At 33.2% G+C, this 17,560-nt stretch overlaps 3 protein-coding genes across 7 annotated transcripts in view; 1 reads left to right on the top strand and 2 right to left on the bottom strand.

The window, feature by feature from the left end:
• LOC114931316 (luciferin 4-monooxygenase-like) overlaps positions 1 to 17,560 on the bottom strand; it is a 31,324-nt gene that overhangs the window by 7,795 nt on the left and 5,969 nt on the right. For all 5 annotated transcript variants that reach the window (XM_085488209.1, XM_029303294.2, XM_029303293.2 and 2 more), the window contains 4 exons: positions 9,534 to 9,741; positions 7,777 to 8,246; positions 6,013 to 6,187; positions 5,399 to 5,620 (listed from right to left, as the gene is read on the bottom strand). In XM_085488209.1, coding sequence (XP_085344335.1) covers positions 5,399 to 5,620; positions 6,013 to 6,187; positions 7,777 to 8,246; positions 9,534 to 9,741 — 1,075 coding nt within the window. The remainder of the gene's footprint in view (positions 1 to 5,398; positions 5,621 to 6,012; positions 6,188 to 7,776; positions 8,247 to 9,533; positions 9,742 to 17,560) is intronic.
• LOC146720633 (uncharacterized) lies at positions 1,316 to 3,372 on the top strand. Its single transcript, XM_085488193.1, has one exon. The coding sequence runs from the start codon at positions 1,366 to 1,368 to the stop codon at positions 2,896 to 2,898; it is 1,533 nt and encodes a 510-aa protein (XP_085344319.1). The 5' UTR covers positions 1,316 to 1,365; the 3' UTR covers positions 2,899 to 3,372.
• Positions 9,749 to 15,055, bottom strand: LOC114935128 (protein GVQW3-like). Its single transcript, XM_029307870.2, has one exon. It carries the CDS (start codon positions 14,215 to 14,217, stop codon positions 13,696 to 13,698), a length of 522 nt encoding a protein of 173 aa, XP_029163703.2. The 5' UTR covers positions 14,218 to 15,055; the 3' UTR covers positions 9,749 to 13,695.

Raw genomic sequence — 17,560 nt, 5'->3', positions numbered from 1 at the left:
TATTGACCGATTTTCACGCAATCTATACCAAAATTTTAAATATTTTTCGGGAAAAATAACCGCTGAGGTTCATTATCATTATCAATCGCTCTAATGACTATATCATACATGTGTTTTTGTTCATCATAAATTAAATCATCGTAGATTAAGGTAGTTCTATCGCTACAATATCAACTAAAAGTTTTGCCTCTAATCGATAAGGAAATTTATCGTTTATACAATGTTACCGTAGCAACAATTTTAGTTGAGTCTGTACAGTCTGAACTTCTTCACATAGAAACAGCTCATGTATGAATACACCACTATCACATTTACGAAGCGGCGTGTTAATCGTGGCAACATCGCAGTTCTGTCTCTTATTTTTTTAAGAAATATTAATTTTTTAAAAGAATTTATTAATAATGTCAGATCAATTGCGTTTTAAAGGTCGGTTTGTAAAAAAAAGTCTTGATAAACAAAAAAAAACCGTTGCGGCAATGTGCATAGCAAATACTGCTAAACGTGAACAGGTGCCACATAATCTCACTGAGAAATCACAAACATTTCAATTTGAAGGCAGACGTATTATTGATATGAGTTATGTTGCCAAACATTTAATATGCTGTAATTGTAAAAAAGACATCCCACTGAGAAAAACAATAAAAGAGACGCAAATGGGTTTAAATTCCATTTTATATATTATGTGTGATGAGTGCTGTATCATTACACAAGTTCAAACAAGTAAAACACATATTCTCAAGATAATTCAAAGCATGCTGATGTCAACATCAAAGCTGTATTGAGTAAGTAAATTTTATATTAAAAAAAAAACAAATTATGTAGATAAATAAATGTAGATAATTAATTGAGAGAATATTAAAAGATTCATTGAATTTTATATCTCATCAAATTATAATGTAAAAATGTATTTTTCAGGCTGTCTATTCTGGAATGGGGAAGACTGCTCTAAATAAATTACTCTCATGTCTGAATGTCCCTTTGGTCACCCCTAATTTATATAAATGATATGAGCGAGAGATTGGTCCAGTTTTAGAGGCTGTTGCGAAAGATTCATACAAAAGAGCTGCTGAAGAAGAGAGACAATTAGTTACAGAAAATCTTCACAAATTATCTAAGGAGTTGTACGTTTTTTGTTGTGTTATCAATAAGCAAGGAGAATATAGATAAATTTTTTTTAGAATTAAAAATTTTTTTTTTAGAATTCTTTTAATGATGTTTTTATTTTTTGTAATTATGATAAATAAAGAATAATAAATTTAAATTTTTTTAATAAGCAATTGAAAATTCTTTACATCCTTTACATCTTGTATTTCTATTCGTTTTTTTCTTAGACCAAAGGAGATTGTGAATGAGCTCTATTCATTTATGAACACCCTTCACTCTACTACGGATGCTAATTTTGATGCTGATGCTACACATGAAGATATTGTCACAAAAATCAAACAATTTGATGCAGCATTAGAGAACATTATAAATATCATTGTTTCATACGATATGGGATGGAGCAAACGTGGAAATGGGAGGAGTTACAATAGCCTCAATGGCTATGGTACAATAATTGGTTTTCTCACTGGAAAAATTCTCGATTTTGCCACTCGAAACCAAAAATACAAGTTTTGTGACACAGGTCACAATCAAAAAGATCATGATTGTAGAAAAAATTTTTCTGGCAGTGCAAAAGCAATGGAGCCTGATGTAGGGGCTGCTCTAGTCAATAATAGCGCAATCCTTCAAGAAGCTGGCTTAAACGTTAAAGTCTTGATAGGTGACGAAGAGAGTTCAACAATTGCAGCAATAAATTCGAGAAATCCACTGAAAGTCCACAAATTGTCTGACAGTAACTATTTAAAGAAACATGTCATGAAAGATTTGTATGCACTGCAAAAAAATTTCAAAGAGATGAGAAAGAAAGAGGTCATTCCTCATCTAAAGAAATGTTTTACGTGTGCAGTGTCACAGAATCAAGGACAAAGTGCTCAGCTAGCTAGGACTATTCACATTATTCCTGACCATGCATTTAGCAGACATGAAAACTGCGGAACTTGGTGTAAAGATTCTCATAAAATTGAGCTAAAAGATAATAATCTTTATAATGAATTGTGGGCAATATTTGAAAAATATGCAAAAAATGCAACAAAATTTGCAGTCATAGCTTCCAGTCAAGCAAATAAAAATGTCAATAATATGATGGCACACAAAGCTCCAAGAAAATGTTGCTACAGCCTTAGTGAATCAGCCAATTATCGACTTGCAAGTGTTGTTTGCACAAAAAATGATGGAGAAAATCATCTTCTGGATGTTAATGCAAAGCTGAATGTATCTCCTGGGAAACACACTGCAATTTTAGCCATGCGATTGGATAAAAAAAGAGAAAAGAGAGCGATGAAGGCAAAATTACCATCAACTAAAAGTCGTAGAAATTTACTAAATCAAATGAAAGAAGCTTCAAGAAAGTCACAAGAAAGGTCTGAGGGTGTACAGTATCAGTCAAATTGTGGTATAAATATCAGTATGGAAAATGCCACACTTATAGATTCACAACGTTTTGCTGATAAATTGCCTAATGTTTCCGTGTCCCCTGAAAATTGCAATATCGTTTATTTTGATTTAAAGACTTCTGGTTTTTCAAAAAATGCAGAAATCCTACAGGTAGCAGCCAAGTTTGAAGAATATACATTTACTGTGTATCTCTCTTCTACCAGACCTATTGATGCTGATGTTTCTCGAGTAACAGGACTGACATATATCAAATGGAATCTGTACTTCCATGGAAAACCAGTCCTAACTTTTTCACCTCGAAAGGCGTTGCAATCATTCCAAGAGTTTCTCAACTTTTCTACAAAATCTTGCATTTTGGTGGCTCATAATGCACCATTCGATTCTGCTCATTTACTTTGATTGATTATAAGTCACGGTATGATTGAAAATTTCTCGAAAATTGTTGGATTTTTCGACAGCTTAACTATATTGAGAAAACTTTTCCCTGAAAGGAAAGGACAAAAAGATTCGTTTAAACTGCAAACATTGGCGCGAGATTTGCTGAAATTGGAAACATCTGGACAATTTTATTAAGCATTATTTGATGTTAAAGTTTTAGAAAAATTGAGTCATACTTACATCAAAAAGGAAAGTTTATGTACAATCTGTAAGCCTTATAAAGAATCTGTGATAGCTAAAATTATATTACCATCCTTAAAAAATTTAAAAGATGTGATTTTGAATAGTATTATTAAGAAAATGGCAGGAGCAGGAATTTCCTATGAAATATTACAACAGGTATATTCGGAAAAGGGAGAAAAAGGTGTTGAACACCTTTTATCAAAAGAAATTACCTCACGTGAGCCACTGATTACAAAATCCAACAAAGTAATCCAAAAAGTAATCCATTATTTAAAAAGTAAAGGTTAATTTGATTATTTATTTATTATTCTAAAGATTAAAAAAATAAATTATATTATCACATATTTGAGACTGTTTTATGCATCTATATAATTATTCTTTGCCATACTTTTGTTTTTACTATTTTTATACTTTTATAACCTGTTCCTGTATTTAATGTTGTGTATATGTTATGTTTGTTATGAAATAAATTTATTCTATAATGATAAAAAAGAAAATAATCTCAAACTCTTTTTTATATACTTAAAATCCATGGGAATCCAGCAAATTGAAATGACGGCTTTGGCGTGTGCCTAGCAGTCAACTGTCACGTACAGCATTGCCACATCATTATCGCAATTTCTCTCTATGTTTCGTTTGGAAAAAAATTCATTTTTTTTAAAAGTAATATTTTTTAAACTAAACGGTGGAAAAAATTTATTTTTTTTTCAATAATCCCACACTCATATTGTATACCTCACTTGTTTTTTATTAAAATCGTAAGATCCGTTCTATTGTTATATATTAAAATGTGATAAAAATGCTATCCTTTCACGTGGTGTATAGAAAAAGTGCTAATTTTAATTGTAAATAACTATTAAACTAAACGGTGAATTGACTTCAAAATTTCGTAATCGATAGATATTAACTCCGTCTACAACATATTAAAATTTCTAAAAATTCGTAAGAATTGTGAAAAACGATAGAACTACCTTAAAAAGTTAAAAAAATGGTATAAGAGCTAATAATGGCGGGTTAGCGGTGAGTAAATTAGACGTAAACAAATAATATTTGAGTAAATAAAATTTAAAAAAGGGTACCATCCCTGGGAAGGTTAAAAGAGGAATAAGAAAAATTTTGAGATCTCAACCACAAGATGCGAATTCCTATGTTTCTTAATTTTTGCAATAACAACGCGTTGCTTGCTTGGCCGATATATATATATATATATATATATATATTTATTTATTTATTTATTATAAATATTTAAGTTTATACAAAACGCAGTGCAAAATAAAATATCAGAAAGTGAAAAAAAAACAACACAGTAGTTATCCTCGAAAAATTTGTAATATTTTGACAAAAATTTAGTAAAAATTGGTCCAGAAATGTGGAAGTAGTTTGCGGTTATAAAGACAGAACAAATAATTTTCTGTATTAAATCAAGTTTTATACAGGCTACTATATAAGGACCGCGCGAAACACGGTCTGATTAAAAAGCAAGTAAGAGTATAAAATACTATAAAATTTTTGTGTAAAACATTTTTATATTCCTTATTTTCGCAGATATTCGATAAAAATAAAAAATTTGTTATTTTGAAGGGATTGTATCAACCCGTCCTAAATGTTGTGATAAACACTTAAAAAGTATAGTATAGTTATATAGGTTTAATATTTTTTGATGTTCTACAATATATCTAAAACACATCAAAATTGATGAGGGACACTATCAACGGTTTTCTTGTAAGTATAAACGGTGGTTGTAAAAAAATTGAATATTTGCATATAAATAATTTTACTTGGCAGTGACCAAGTAAAATTTAATGCCTTGCGCACAGATATATAATTCCAACGAAAAAATTTAGTTTCGTTGGGATAACGCACCGTTTTCCGCGATTGGCTCTTATTGCCTGTCTTACACTTTAAATGTAAAAAAATTGAATTACTGTAAAAAAATATTTTACACAATAATGTAATTTTAATTTTGCATCAGTGTTAGAAAATTTCTAAAAACTTATCTCTGTATTAATTTGTATTGTTTATTTTTTTGCATAAATTTTTAATTTTGAACACTACTATGTACTACTTTTATAGGAAATTAAAACAGCTATTTGTAGGTATATTGTATAACAAAAATTAATAAGCATAAAATTCTTATATTGTATGGTACTAAACTGGATAGTTTGAATACAGATATATGCAAATAATTGAATATTTGCATATAAATAATTAATTTAATTTAATTATATTGTTTACATTGCACGAATACGCGCAAAAGGAAATATGGTGTTTTTTTTACCTTCCTCATCAATAATGCTTTTAGTCGCCTCAGGATTTTTGTAGTAGCAAGTCATCATAGTCGGTGTCTTTATCCACAATTCTCCCGGATTATTCGGACCAAGAACTTTTCCGTTTTTTGGGTCTACAATCTTTATTTCCACATATCTGATTACAGTCCCGCAAGATCCAGTCTTATGATTCGGAAGCTGCAATGTACCGAATCCACAGATTTCTGTCATTCCTAGAAATATAATATATATAATAATAGAATTTCGAAGATATATCTTCTTTATCTACTTGCTATATATTTATTTTATTTATTATATATTGATATTATTTTGTGTATTATATATTAATATATATATTTATATTTTGTGCAACCAGCGCGCTTTATAATATTTTGTGAAACGTCGCCCTTTACGCACATAATGGGATTTTAGAAAATGCTCCCTTTCCACGCACCGGTCACACGAAATATCGTAGCCAATATGTGCGAGTCATAAATCGATCGATCGTGCGGATTGTCACACTCGGCTTCGCCTCGTGCGCCAAACTTCCGCACTCTCGGCCGATTTACGATCCCCCGCACTTGTTAGCTAATATATACTATAATAATTATTACAATATACCTACCATAACCTTGTAATATCTGAATATGCGATAAGATACATTTCGTTTCTTCTACTATTGGTTTAATTACCGAACCGGCACAAATTATAACTTCCAAAGATGATAATGAATACTTTCTTACATAACTTGATTTACAAAATCGATTGAGCATGCTCGAGCTTATATAAAGTATTCTTACCTGAATAACAAGAAAGAATGAGAAAAAAGATTCATATTTTCGTGTTACAATATATGTCAGTGACGTGTAAATATAAATGTTATATAATTACTTAATAAATATGCGTTATAACAGTTTGCAAGATGATATTTTAATATTTTTCGAAAACAATGTATGTATACAAGGTGTCCCATTTTAATCATCCCTTGTAACTTTGCACGGAACAGTCATAGAGAAAAATGTTTCAGGCAAAAGTTATATGGCTACAAGGGGGACATAAGATGGTGATCTTGGCCTTGACCTTGCAATCAAACATGCCTGAAACATTTTTCTTTACAATTGCTCCCTGCAAAGTTACAAGGGGTGATCGATTAAAATGGGACACCCTGTATATATATATATATATATATATATATATATATATATATGTATATGGAAATGTTATTAATTTGCTGTTAGAGTCTATTTATATATTATTCAAAGATTTGCGTTTGTCAGTAAAAATATTTCTATCTATAAGCTTACATATATTTGAATTTTAAAGTTATATATATATATATATATATATATATATATATATATATATATATATATTTAACAAATAATGTGTATATATATATATAACAAGATAAGTAGTTTGATCACCAGTGAATTTTGAAATCAAGGTTGATAAGAATTAAATCGATCAACTGTGGCTAAGGTGTTGAATTTAATTTATTAGCAACAAAAAATTTTTTTACGAATAAATTAAAATTTAAGACACATCAAACCTATGTACGATAAATTAACAATAATAAATGTAGGTATAACAACGCACTAATAAATGATAAATATGAAATAAAAATGAAATAAAATGTACGAATAATTACACCTAGTCATTAAAATATATGCAGTGCAAATGAAATAAGTATTAATCTAACAATCAAATAATCTCGAAATAACAATCAGATTATATTACATAAAAGTCATTAAATATACCTAAATTAAAGTCTTAATGAATTGTAAAATAATGTTAATACCTATTAAATGATGATAAAGGTCTTAGATTCGATCATGCCAACCAGGAACAAAGTAGAGTAATAATTTAGTCATAACTTTACACTGTGCACAAACGCCGGTTAAACATACACTGATAAATAATCGGAAGGATTAACTATGAGATAAACATAGACAATAATAATCAATATAAGTCAAAATAAATAAAAATACATATTCAAGGATCTTAAAAAACATTAAAAATCGTATCATAAACAGCATTTAAATTCTCTGTATTTTTTTATTAATAAATAAATTTGCAAAAGTTTGCTAGTCGACTAGGTGTAATTAGTTGTACATTTTATTTCATTTTTATTTCATATTTATAATTTATTAGTGCGTTGTTATACATTTATTGTTAATTTATCCTACATTGGTTTGATGCGTCTTAAATTTCAATTCATTCGTAAAAAAATTTTTTGCTTATTGTAGCCTGAAGAGGACCCGATATAGCGGTTGAAACGTTGCTAATAAATTAAATTCAACACCTTAGCCAGTTGATCGATTTAATTCTTATTAACCTATAATTTATATATTATCGCAATTTTCTCTGTTAGCTCCGTTACAACTTTCACCTCATATTTCTCGATTAGTTTGCATGTCATCTCTTCCTCAAATTCCGGGTAGATGATCACTTTGATGCCTTGCACGATCGATTTTAGGTTCATTACTATTCCGCCGATCCAATGGAGTGATGAGAACCAAACTGTATTGGTTAAACTCATGTTTGTATTCTCGCTGGTAATTAAGAGAGCGTAATGGGACATTTCGACGCCTTTATGCATTCCAGTGGTGCCTGATGTGTGTATAATGCATACTGTTTGTTTGATGTTATCAGGCTCGACATATTGAAAATTTGCTACTTCCGCATCGCTGTGCATGTTTAAAATATCGGAAAACATGATTGCGTCTGAATAATAGCCAAAAACCACAACACTGGGATTGAAGCAGTTCTCTTTTGTTGCTCTTAAAATAACGTTTACGACTTTCTCGTTGCAGAAGATCACTTTCGGAGTAGTCAGTTGCATGACATGCAATGCTGTTTCTAATGACAAATAACACATAAGTATTAGAGCAGACGAGAAAAAATATTGAATTTCGAATATAAGATTCTGCTATCACTAATAAAAATAAGATTGCCATCCGCAAATTCTGAATTTGATAAGCTTTTGAATATATTGTATACGAGGTGTGTTCAAAAAGTATCGCGAATTTTGTGTTTTTTCAAAAATTATTTATTTATTCATGAATATCTATTTTGTCCCCTTCAAAGTAATCCCCACCAGATATTATACACTTGTGCCAACGTTTTTTCCAATCCTCGAAGCACTTCAAAAAATCATTTTTTGTGATCTTGTTCAGCTCCTCCTTCGATGCCGTCTTTATCTCCTCAATCGTAGCGTAGCGTCGTCCTTTCATGGGCCTCTTCAGTTTCGGGAACAAGAAAAAGTCACAGGGGGCCAGATCTGGGGAATACGGTGGCTGCGGCATTATTAGTGTGTTGTTTTTGGCCAAAAATTGAGCAATTTTGGTACGAATTTCGCGGCGACCCGTGTCATGCCCAAATCATTGGTAAAAATCGAATGGCACGAGCCAATCGATATGTTTAGGTCCTCAGCAACTTCTCTAACGGTGATTCGACGATTGACCAATACTATTTTCTTCACTTCATCAATGTTTTCGTCTGTTGTTGACGTGCTCGGGCATCCGGCACGCTCTTCGTCGTTCACATCTTCTCGGCCCTCGGAAAACATTTTGTACCACCGATAAACGTTGCTTCGGTCCAAGGTAGCTTCACCATATGCCACAGTCAACATTCGGAATGCGTCCGCGCACTTAATTTTGTTTTTCACACAAAATTTGATACAGATTCTTTGATCCATTTTTTGGAATAGGCAAAAATCGAAGACGAGCCAAAACACGTGCAAGCAAAGCAGCTGTCAAAAATTAACTGAACATTCAAAATGGCCGTACTTGTCGGCATAAATGAGAAACATGAGTACCAACATAACGCCACAAAAAAATCGAAAATCGAATATACGTAACCCGCGGAAATTCAAAATTCGCGATACTTTTTGAACACACCTCGTATAGTCTGGGTCAAAATAAGAGACATATAAGAAATAATAAGTATAAAAATTCTAAATAAACATAAATGCTATACTTATAAATATTACTTATATATATATAAATAAAATAAATATACAAAATTTAATTAACATACAATAGATAAAATTATATTTGCGCATACGCTATCATTGAAATTTTATTTTCTTTGATTATCAATCGAATATAAAGCAATGTTTTTAATTGTCATAGTGACAGAACTTACGCAAGTCTATGTTTTCATTCCACGGATTAAAGATCGCGTTGATATAAATTGCTGCCAAGCAGGGCACAATGGAATTAAGATGATTATGTGTACACACACTGACAACATCGCCGGATTTGATTCCTTGTTTTTTTAGCCACAACGCGCATCTTACTACTTTGTCTTGTAGCTCTGTATACGTAACTACTTTCTCAGTGCATGCATCTAACTATGAAATTATTACTATTAATATATTATAATTTATATTATTAGTAATCAAAAAATATTACATTTTACCAAATTGATATAACAATTTTTTTGAGTAAATGTTTACCTTTACACAAACCGCTTGAATCGACTTGATCTTAATATATGTTGTCAACGTCATCTTCCTGAGTGACTTTCAGAAGATTTTAATCATCGTTAAATTTTTATTAAAAAGTTATTATAAAATGTGGTTTGAAAAGTGTAATAGTTTTATACATTATATTTTTATTAATTAAAAACAGTTGGATACATGTCAATTATAATTTTAAAATGTTATAGCGGGGAAGCGCGGGGAGCACACACTCTTGCATAAGCGCATAAGCATATGCATAAGAAATTTGATTGGTTGAATTTCTTATGCATACGTTTATAGACCAATCAAGATTCTTATGCTTACGCTTATGCGTCTATGCAAAAATGTGTGCTCTCCGCTTAAGAAGACAATTTGTACTGTATAATAGATACAGATAGCGCGCGACGTGCAATACAATTATCATTTTTCTGTTCTTAGTTTCTTTTTTGTTTTATAAGTTAGTTACTAGGAAAAAGCGTCAAAACCTAATTTTATCTTTATCTCTCGCCGCGTGCCTTTTACCTGTGCTTATTCTTGTACGTTAAGATATTCTTGTATGAAATAAAAGTTTACTTTCTTTTACTATGAACCACTGCAAAATAATTATCGGTTATGGGCCCAAAACGAAACGCCCAGAGAAAGTAAAAAGTCAAAGCAACTGGATATAAGTAAATTAATCGTACATATATTCTTTTCGGAAATCTGTTTGTGGAACCTAATCTACAACATAATAGAAGAAGACAGATATAAGATTCCTTTATTTAATGAAACAAACTTCAGCAACTGGAAGTTCCGTATAAAAACCTTGTTAAATGAACTTTATTGAAAAATCAGTAACTCAGATGGTCGAGGTGAGGACCACGGACACATCGGAACAATGAACCTTGAAAGAAACGCAACTACAATTGCTAAAGAAAAGTGACCGAAAATGCAAATCTCTAATTGTACAGCGGATTGCAGATAGTCATCTAGAGTACATTAAGGACGAAGATACATCGTACGGAATCTGGAACGTCCTGAAGAATACATTTGAAAAAAAAGGAATCGCAAGTCAACTCAGGATACGAAAGAAGCTACTGACTATGAAATTTGATACTTCAGAGACAATGAGTGCACATTTTTTTGAAATTTGATAGACTAATTCGTGAATTGAAATCTACAAGTGCTGCGGTTGAAAAAACAGATGTAGTATGTCATTTATTATTAACATCACCAACGGAATACGATGCTGTGGTAACTGCATTGGAGATATTGTCAACGGAACAACTCAGAATTAGTTACGTTAAAAATCGACTATTGGGTAAAAAAGCTAAGTACTGCAGTTCGAATGCAACAGATGATGGAAATAAACATGCAGCGTTTGCGACAAGCAAAAACATCGTCAAGAAAGGTAACAATACTAAAGCTAAAGATAAGAATAAAAATAAATTTAATTTTCAGTGTTACAATTGTGGAAAGTATGATCATAAAAGAGCCGACTGCAGGAAACCTCAGAAAGACACAATAAAAGTGTATCTGGAAGTACAAATCTCACTACAAAAGGTCACAAGAACTCTGATACAGAAGAAGAATTTGCATTTAACACAAAAACTGAGCTTGAAGAAAAAACCTCAACTTGGATACTGGATTCAGGCCTAACGGAGTTTCTAGCTCATTCGAGTGAAAATCTTGCAAATATCAAGACTCTGAAAAATCCAATACAGATACACGTCGCAAAGTCTGATCACAAATTGACAGCAACGGAATGTGGAGAATTTAAGGTACGCACACAAGTAAATAGTCAAGCACGATCTATAACAATAAAAGAAGTGCTAATCGTACCTCATCTCCAATTTAATTTATTATCCGTTCAAAAGTTAAAAATGAACGGACATACAGTGCAATTCTGCAATGGAAAAAGCATTATACAGAGAGATCACCAAATAGCAGTTGCATATCGGAAGAATAAACTGCATGAATTTGAATTCTGTACGGAATCTGTGACATCAAATGTATGTAATAGTGAGAATAATATTAAAATTTGGCATAAACGATTCGGCCACATAAGTTACAGTGCACTAAAGGAATTGCCATCAATAGTAAATGAAATCAAGTGGAACAAGAGGTTCATCAAACCAAAGCATTGTGAAGTCTGCATAACTGGTAAGCAAACTAAATTGCCACATTCATAAACTTGTATACGTGAAAAAAAACCCTGCAACTAGTACATAGCGACGTATGCGGTCCTATGGGCACGGAATCCTACGACAGGAAGAGGTACCTGCTGACTTTCAACGATGATTTTACTCATTTCACTGCAGCATATACATTAACAAAAAAAAGCAAAGTTTTCAAATATTTCAAACTATTAAGCAATGGTGGAAGTGCATTTTAATTTAAAGCTGAGCAGGCTGAGATGCGATAATGAAGGTGAAAATCTTTCTACTGAAATGAAAAACTATCATGCACAAAAAGGTATCCAGTATGAATTCATTATTAGATATACGCCACAGCAAAACGCCATTGCTGAACAAATGAATCGCACTATTATAGAACGTGCACGGTGTATGATTCCAAATTCAAAATTAAGCAAAAAGTTCTAGTCTGAAGCCGTACTCACCGCAGTTTATCTCATAAATAGAAGCAGCTCGACAGAAGCATTAAAAAGAAAAGTTCCCGCAGAACAATGGTATGCAGAAAAGCCCAACGTACAGAAGTTAAGAGTATTTGGATGCATAGCATATTTAAAACTACCCAAAGAATTAATTAGAGAAAAGTTTGATTCACGCTCCAAAAAGTGTTTAATGGCTAGATACTGTACGAATGGCTATCGCCTTTGGTGTCCAGAAGAAAAGATTATTCTTGGTCGCGATATAATTTTCAACAAATCAAGATATAATTTTAAAAAGGACTTCTAAAGCAACATCTAGAAAAGCTCAAAAAAAGAGCATCAACAGAAATAAGATCCAAGATAGTACTGATAACTCAAGTAGTTCAGAAGAAAGTGAATTATATAAGAGCTGACGAGGAAAAACAGATTATGGTGGAAATACAAAGATATCGAAACCACAGATAATCTACAAACACTACTTCACGATGCAGTACGAGAGTCAAGACTCGACTAAAATATCTCAAAGGCTATATTGGAATAGCACTAAATGCAGAAGCATTTGTTGAAGACATCCCTCAGGATTATCAAGATATTCAACGAGAAGATAAGGACAAATAGTACAACGCAGTTCAAGAAGAGATTACATCTCTATTAATAAATACGAGGGTCGTTTAAAAAGTCCGTGCAAAAATAAAAACTATTTCATTGTTTGGGGTAAACTTTTTTTATTTTTCAACATAGTCTCCTTTTAAGCTTATACACTTCGTTCAACGCTGCTCTAGTTTGTTGATCCTTTCCAAATAATAAGATTTGTCCAAGTCTAAAAAATAGCCATTTGTTTCTGCAATCACCTCCTTGTTTAAATAAAATCTTTTTCCCGCCAGCCATTTCTTCAAATTGGGAAACAAATAATAGTCCGAGGGAGCCAAGTCTGGACAATAGGGGGGATGTGCAACGAGTTGAAACCCTATTTCCATTCATTTTGCGACCACAACTGCTGAGACGTGAGCTGGTGCGTTGTCGTGATAGAAAAGGACTTTTTTGTGGACCAATCGTGGACGTTTTTCTTGCAGCTCGGTTTTCAAACGGTCCAATAACGATGAATAATATGCACTTGTAATAGTTTTACCTTTTTCCAGATAGTCGATGAGGATTATTCCTTGCGAATCCCAAAAGACAGTCGCCATAATCTTTCCGGCCAAAAGAACGGTCTTCGCCTTTTTTGGCGCAGATTCCCCCTTGGTAATCTATTGTTAAGATTGTTCTTTGGTCTCAGGAGTGTAGTGATGTATCCATATTTCATCCACAGTGACAAAACGACGCTTAAAGTCCTGCGGATTCTTCTGGAACAGCTGCAAACCGTCCTTGCAACACTTCACACGATTGCGTTTTTGGTCAAGCGTAAGCAATCGCGGCACCCATTTTGCGGATAACTTTGTCATGTCCAAATGTTGATGCAAAATATTATGTACCCGTTCATTTGAGATGCCCACAGCACTAGCAATCTCACGCATCTTTACTCTTCTGTCATCCATTACCATATCATGGATTTTATCAATGATTTCTGGAGTAGTAACCTCAACAGGGCGTCCAGAACGTTCAGCGTCACTTGTGCCCATATGGCTACTCCGAAAATTTTGAAACCATTTATAAACTGTTCTAATCAAAGGTGCAGAGTCACCATAATGTTTATCAAGCTTCTCTTTAGTTTCCTGAGGCGTTTTGCCTTTCATAAAGTAATGTTTAATCAACACACGAAATTCTTTGTCGTCCATTTTTTGAAAATCACTCAACTTCCTCGATTCAAACAAATGCCAAACACAAAGAAATAGACCGATGTGGCTGAAACTTGGTGTGTGTTCTTTCAAGAGATGCTACTAACTAAACATAACCTTGATACGCGTCAATAGTGTTATCTCTCTGACTTTGCACGGACTTTTTAAACGACCCTCGTAAAACGTGGATACTTACAAAACTTCCCGCTGACAAAAAAGCTATCAATAATAAATGGATTTTTAAAATTAAACAAAATCAAGATAATAATATTCAGCGGTATAAGGACCGTTTGGTAGTAAAAAGTTGTGCTCAAAGAAGAGGATTCGACTACACAGACACTTACACACATGTCGCACACATTACTACAATTAGAACTCTTCTGTCTATCACCAATTATGAAGGACTATTTACAAGGCAACTAGATGTAAAAAATGCGTTTTTGCATGGAATAGAAGAGAAAATAAACATGAAAAGGTCTCAAGAGTATTTGACAAATATATATGAAAAGGTCTTCAAAGAGTATTTGACAAATAATGAACTAGTATGTAAATTAAATAAGTCTCTCTATGGCTTAAAACAAACGGCCCGTGCTTGGAATGCAAAATTTGATCAATTTTTTAAAGGCCTCAATTTAAAAAGATCTGAAATTGATATGTGTCTTTATATTAAAATTACAAAATGTACTAATTGTAAGTTATACATTTTGCTTTATGTAGATGACATTATTATGGCAGGTAGCAATAAACCAGACTTGCTTGATCTGAGAGATACATTAATGCAAGAGTTCCCAATTACAGACTTAAACACCCCACACTATTTCCTCGGAATGAAGATTGACTTTCAAACTGATGGTACTTCCAGGGAACTCAAGGATTTATTATTTAAACTGTTCTGTAGTGATCGGAATAAGTGACAGTCGGAAGGTGCAAGGTCCGGACTATATGGTGGGTGCACCAAAACATCCCACCCAAGCTGCAATAACTTTTGTCGGGTCAGCAAAGAAACGTGTGGTCTCGCGTTGTCGTGGTGGAACACAACGCCCTTTCTGTTCACCAATTCGGGTCGCTCTTGATCGATTGCTCGCTTTAATTTGTCCAGTTGTGAGCAATACTTGGTCGAATCAATCGTTTGGTTGGGTGGCAGCAGCTCATAATAGACTATGCCTTTTCAATCCCACCAGATGCTGAGCATGACCTTCTTTGGGTGTAACCCAGCTTTTGCGACCGTCTGAGCAGCCTCCCCGGGCTTCGACCATGATCTTTTTCGACTGACATTGTTGTAGACGATCCATTTTTCATCGCCAGTGATCATCCGCTTTAAAAATGGTTCGTTTTGATGGCGTTTGAGCAGCAAATCGCAAGCTGACATTCGGTCGATTAAATTCTTTTCGCTCAGTTCGTGCGGCACCCAAACATCAAGCTTTTTTACCATCCCAAGCTTCCGTAAATGTCTTGAAACAGTTGAATGATCAATGTTTAGGTTACGTCCGATCTCCGTAGTCGTCAAATGTCGGTCGGAGTCGATTAAAGCCTTGATTTGATCGAGATCAGTAGTGACTGGTCGACCAGAGCGAGGAGCATCTTGGAGATCAAAATCTCCGCAACGAAATTTTTGGAACCACTTCCGACACACACTTTCACTTACGGCATTCTCTCCGTACACGGCGCATATCTTTTTGTGAGTTTGCGACGCGTTTTTTGCCTTTTCTCTTTGCCGGAAAGTTTTGCCGGAAATAAAAAAGCGAAATGCACCGAAAATATACGTTTTTTCCTTCCATGTTCAAAATATAATTAAACTTTATACACGTCACGGAAATCAATAAACACTCAATGAACTTTCGTAAAATGTCAGCACAAATTGCAGCTTTCATTTAATGTACGACATCTTACGTTTGAAACATGTGCGAGTTTTTCTAAGTCAACGAGCATTCATGGAACGTCTTTTGGAGCGCTTTAATATGACTGAGTGCAAACCAACCCCTATGGAAACCCGAGTTAATTCAACAACTGAAGAAAGAGCAGAGTGCATTATTAAAGCTAAGCTGTATCGTAAATTGGTTGGATATACCCTAAATAAGTTTTTTATTTTTGATTGTAGAAAAGTGTTTCAGACAAAAGTTGTATGGTTTCGAGGAGGACATTAGTTTGACCTTAAATAGTTGCTTGAGGGTCATGTGAAGATCACCTTTAATTTTTTAAATGGAACCACCTACTTTTTATTACATATTCTTGTAGCTGAGATCGAGAACTTTCCAAAACACTATAATGAAACATTTTTATCTCAAGTACTTTTTGAGTTATAAGACAAGATCTCCTCAGCTCAAAGTGACCTTTACGTGACCTTCAAGCAACTAGGTCAAATTAATAGTACCACCTTATGTCCTCCATAAAACCATACAATTTTTGTCTGAAACAATCAAAAATAAAAAAACTTATTTGAGACGGGACATTAGAATGGGACACCCTGTATACACGACTAGATATAAGTACTGCAATTAATTATTGTATTTGTTTCCAGAACTGTGCTACTGAAAGTCATTGGAATTGTTTGAAGCAAATACTACGCTACATCAAAGGAACTCTAGACTATGGCTTATATTTTCAAAAGAAGTGTTCCGAGCCTACGTGGACTATTAGCATACGTGCATGCTGATTGAGCAATTGACAGTGATCGAAGATTCATTACTGGATACCTGGTGCAAGTATATGGTGGTACGGTAACATAAGTAACCAGGAAGCAATCTACAATAGCTCTGTCGTCGACAGAATCGGAGTATGTGGCATTGGCCACCGCTGCATCTGATGTCATATAGTTCAAGAAACTGTTGCGTGACTTGGGAATCAACTGTGAAGAACCCATTACTGTTTTTGAGGACAATCAATTGTGTATTCATTTGTTAAGTAAGTAGAAGCATCGCAGGCTGAAACATATTGACGTTAAATATAATTTTGTGAAAAAACTATATAATAGTAAACAGTTGCAAGTCAAGTATATTTGTACTGAAGATCAGACTGCAGATATTCTGACAAAAGGTTTGGCAGGTGTACGGTTTGTCAAACTACGGTCACTTATGGGTGTAAGCATGTTCAAAGTTTAAGTTTTAATAAAATTTAAATTTAATTTTGTTCTTAGAGTTATCAAATTGCAAGGTATTAAAAAGATAATTTGTACTGTATAATAGATACAGATAGCGCGCGCGACATGCAATACAATTATCATTTCTCTGTTTTTAGTTTCTTTTTGGTTTTATAAGTAAGTTACTAGGAAAAAGCGCCGAAACCTAACTTTATCTTTATCTCTCGCCGCACGCTTTTTACCTGTGCTTATTCTTGTACATTAAGA

The sequence above is a fragment of the Nylanderia fulva genome, unplaced genomic scaffold (assembly GCF_048542155.1).
Source record: "Nylanderia fulva isolate GAGA-0341 unplaced genomic scaffold, ASM4854215v1 Scaffold65, whole genome shotgun sequence".
NCBI classification, from domain to species: domain Eukaryota; kingdom Metazoa; phylum Arthropoda; class Insecta; order Hymenoptera; family Formicidae; genus Nylanderia; species Nylanderia fulva.
The sequence above is the reverse complement of the archived record's forward strand: the minus strand, read 5'-3'. Positions and strand labels throughout refer to the sequence as shown.